At 29.3% G+C, this 1,999-nt stretch overlaps 1 protein-coding gene across 1 annotated transcript; it reads right to left on the bottom strand.

Annotated features, from left to right (window-relative positions):
- Positions 1-1,583: 1,583 nt before the first annotated feature.
- Positions 1,584-1,993, bottom strand: LOC119665430 (angiotensin-converting enzyme-like). Its single transcript, XM_038074657.1, has 3 exons — positions 1,945-1,993; positions 1,703-1,881; positions 1,584-1,642 (listed from the first exon to the last, which is right to left on the bottom strand). The coding sequence occupies exons 2-3, from the start codon at positions 1,875-1,877 to the stop codon at positions 1,623-1,625; spliced, it is 195 nt and encodes a 64-aa protein (XP_037930585.1). The 5' UTR covers positions 1,878-1,881; positions 1,945-1,993; the 3' UTR covers positions 1,584-1,622.
- Positions 1,994-1,999: the final 6 nt, after the last annotated feature.

Genomic DNA, 1,999 nt, shown 5'->3' with positions numbered 1-1,999 from the left:
TTATTTTTTACAATTCGAGATAAAATAAAAATTTTTATGCGTTTAAGTTTAGTTTGATCGTTCATAAAATCGAAACAAAACTGAATTCGACGTTCTCTTTGAAGATCAAGAACCCTCCACTAAAAAGTTTGTTATTTCTTGAGAGTTTCTTATCAATTTGAAATTAACTCAAGAATTTTAATTAATTAAAGCACAAATTTTTGCGCTCAAACATCTCATTATTAGATTAAAATTATTTTATACAATATTATAAGCAAATTTTTCAGTTAACATCTCATTTTATTTCATTTCCACATAAAAATATCTTTTTCATTTTAAACGGAATGAGTTGCTTTTTAAAATAATTATATAAAAATGCAGAACCATTAATAGTAGAGAGGTTTAGAACACTATTCTATTAAGTAAAATAGTTACTGCTGTCATAACTGACACTAAAATAAAATTTAACACAAAAAATAAATAATAATAATAAAAAGGGGATAGAAGTTACGAGGCCCTATGATCCAGTGGGCGATGAGGAGGACAGAAGAGAAGAGGAAGATATAAGTTTTTAATGTAGACAACCACTATATTTTTAGTTGGAAACCACACCACCCTTTGGTGGTGGTCATTGCTTTTGCTAATGTAAAGCTTAGGGTAAGGCCGGTTCATTTTAATAATATTCAATTTATCCTTCACTCAATATATATAAGTTTTTTATCATTCCAAAAATAATGACCCTCTAAAAGTTCCATTATTTATTATTAGCAGACATCTGCTTCACCATAAAAACCAGCTGAAGTTACAAATTAGAGTATTTACATATTTCCAGTATCTTTATCTCTTATATAGGCTGTAATTATGTGAGCTGGGTTCTAAATGTTATCTGAGCAAAAATGACAGTTGGAACTATAAAGCAACTATAAAGCAACTAGCAACTATAAAGCATTATAAATATTCATGACTACGTTGATACCCAATACGAAACTATCAATCGAAACTCTGAATCTCCAGCTACTCAAATAATATATACCTATATAATTTACATAGGTGTTTGTTTGATTGATTTTTTGGAGAGATCCTACCGAAGTTAGTGTTCTGTAGGGTAGTTGTCTTTGATTTATGGTTAAGAAACAAACATTGTTCAGTTTTAATATTTTGCTGCAAGAGAATAGAAAAAAATAATCTCTGACCACTAACACTTTCTAGATTTATTGGCATTTGTTTAGCTAGCAAGCTTGAAACATCATCTGATGTTGTACAGTATGCTCGATAGACACGAAGGTTGGACAGTCTGTGAGCACTATTTATTACTCGTCAATATTAATTTAAGTATTTGTGTTTGTTAAAGGTTTATAAATAGGTTGTATTCAGTTTTAGTATCCTACATATTATTCGCGTCCATTACAGTAAAGAGTCATAGGAGTAATAAATATTTCAATGCCTTTTGCTATAATAAAAACAGAAAATAAATACCAACTAACTCTTCAAAATAAAAGAAAGTCGTATCACTCTATTATGAAAATATTTATTATCTTTAATTGAAGTATATACAAATAAAATTATTAAGACATTAAATATTTATAGCTTGAAAACTATAAAAAATTGCGATTTTATTCTTTCGTCAAATTGTGCAGCTGTGTTTATTGTGCCTTTGTGCATCCTTTTAAATGAAAGACGAATTATAATTTTAACAAAACATACTTAAAAATATGAAACTTACTATCTGTTGCAGTCCAGCCGACTTGCAAATTTTTACTCAAGTTATCCTCACTCAACCATTCGTTTATTGAATTGTAGTATTCTATGAAGGCTGTTCCTGTAAGATGAGTCAGCTTACGCACAGTAAGGGGTTTTATAATTTCACGCCATGGTTTGCTGGAACCAGCAGACATCATTTCACTGTAATTGACAATAGACATATTTGTGAAAATAATTTCCAATATTAATGCGATAAGAAATTACTTTAGAAGATGTCCTACTTGTTTGTTACCAGCAAGATCGCAATTGTCCAGAGTTT

This window comes from Teleopsis dalmanni, unplaced genomic scaffold (assembly GCF_002237135.1).
Source record: "Teleopsis dalmanni isolate 2A unplaced genomic scaffold, ASM223713v2 unscaffolded_contig_5205, whole genome shotgun sequence".
Lineage (NCBI taxonomy): Eukaryota > Metazoa > Arthropoda > Insecta > Diptera > Diopsidae > Teleopsis > Teleopsis dalmanni.
Note: the sequence above shows the minus strand (reverse complement) of the source record. Positions and strands in the feature narration are given on the sequence as shown.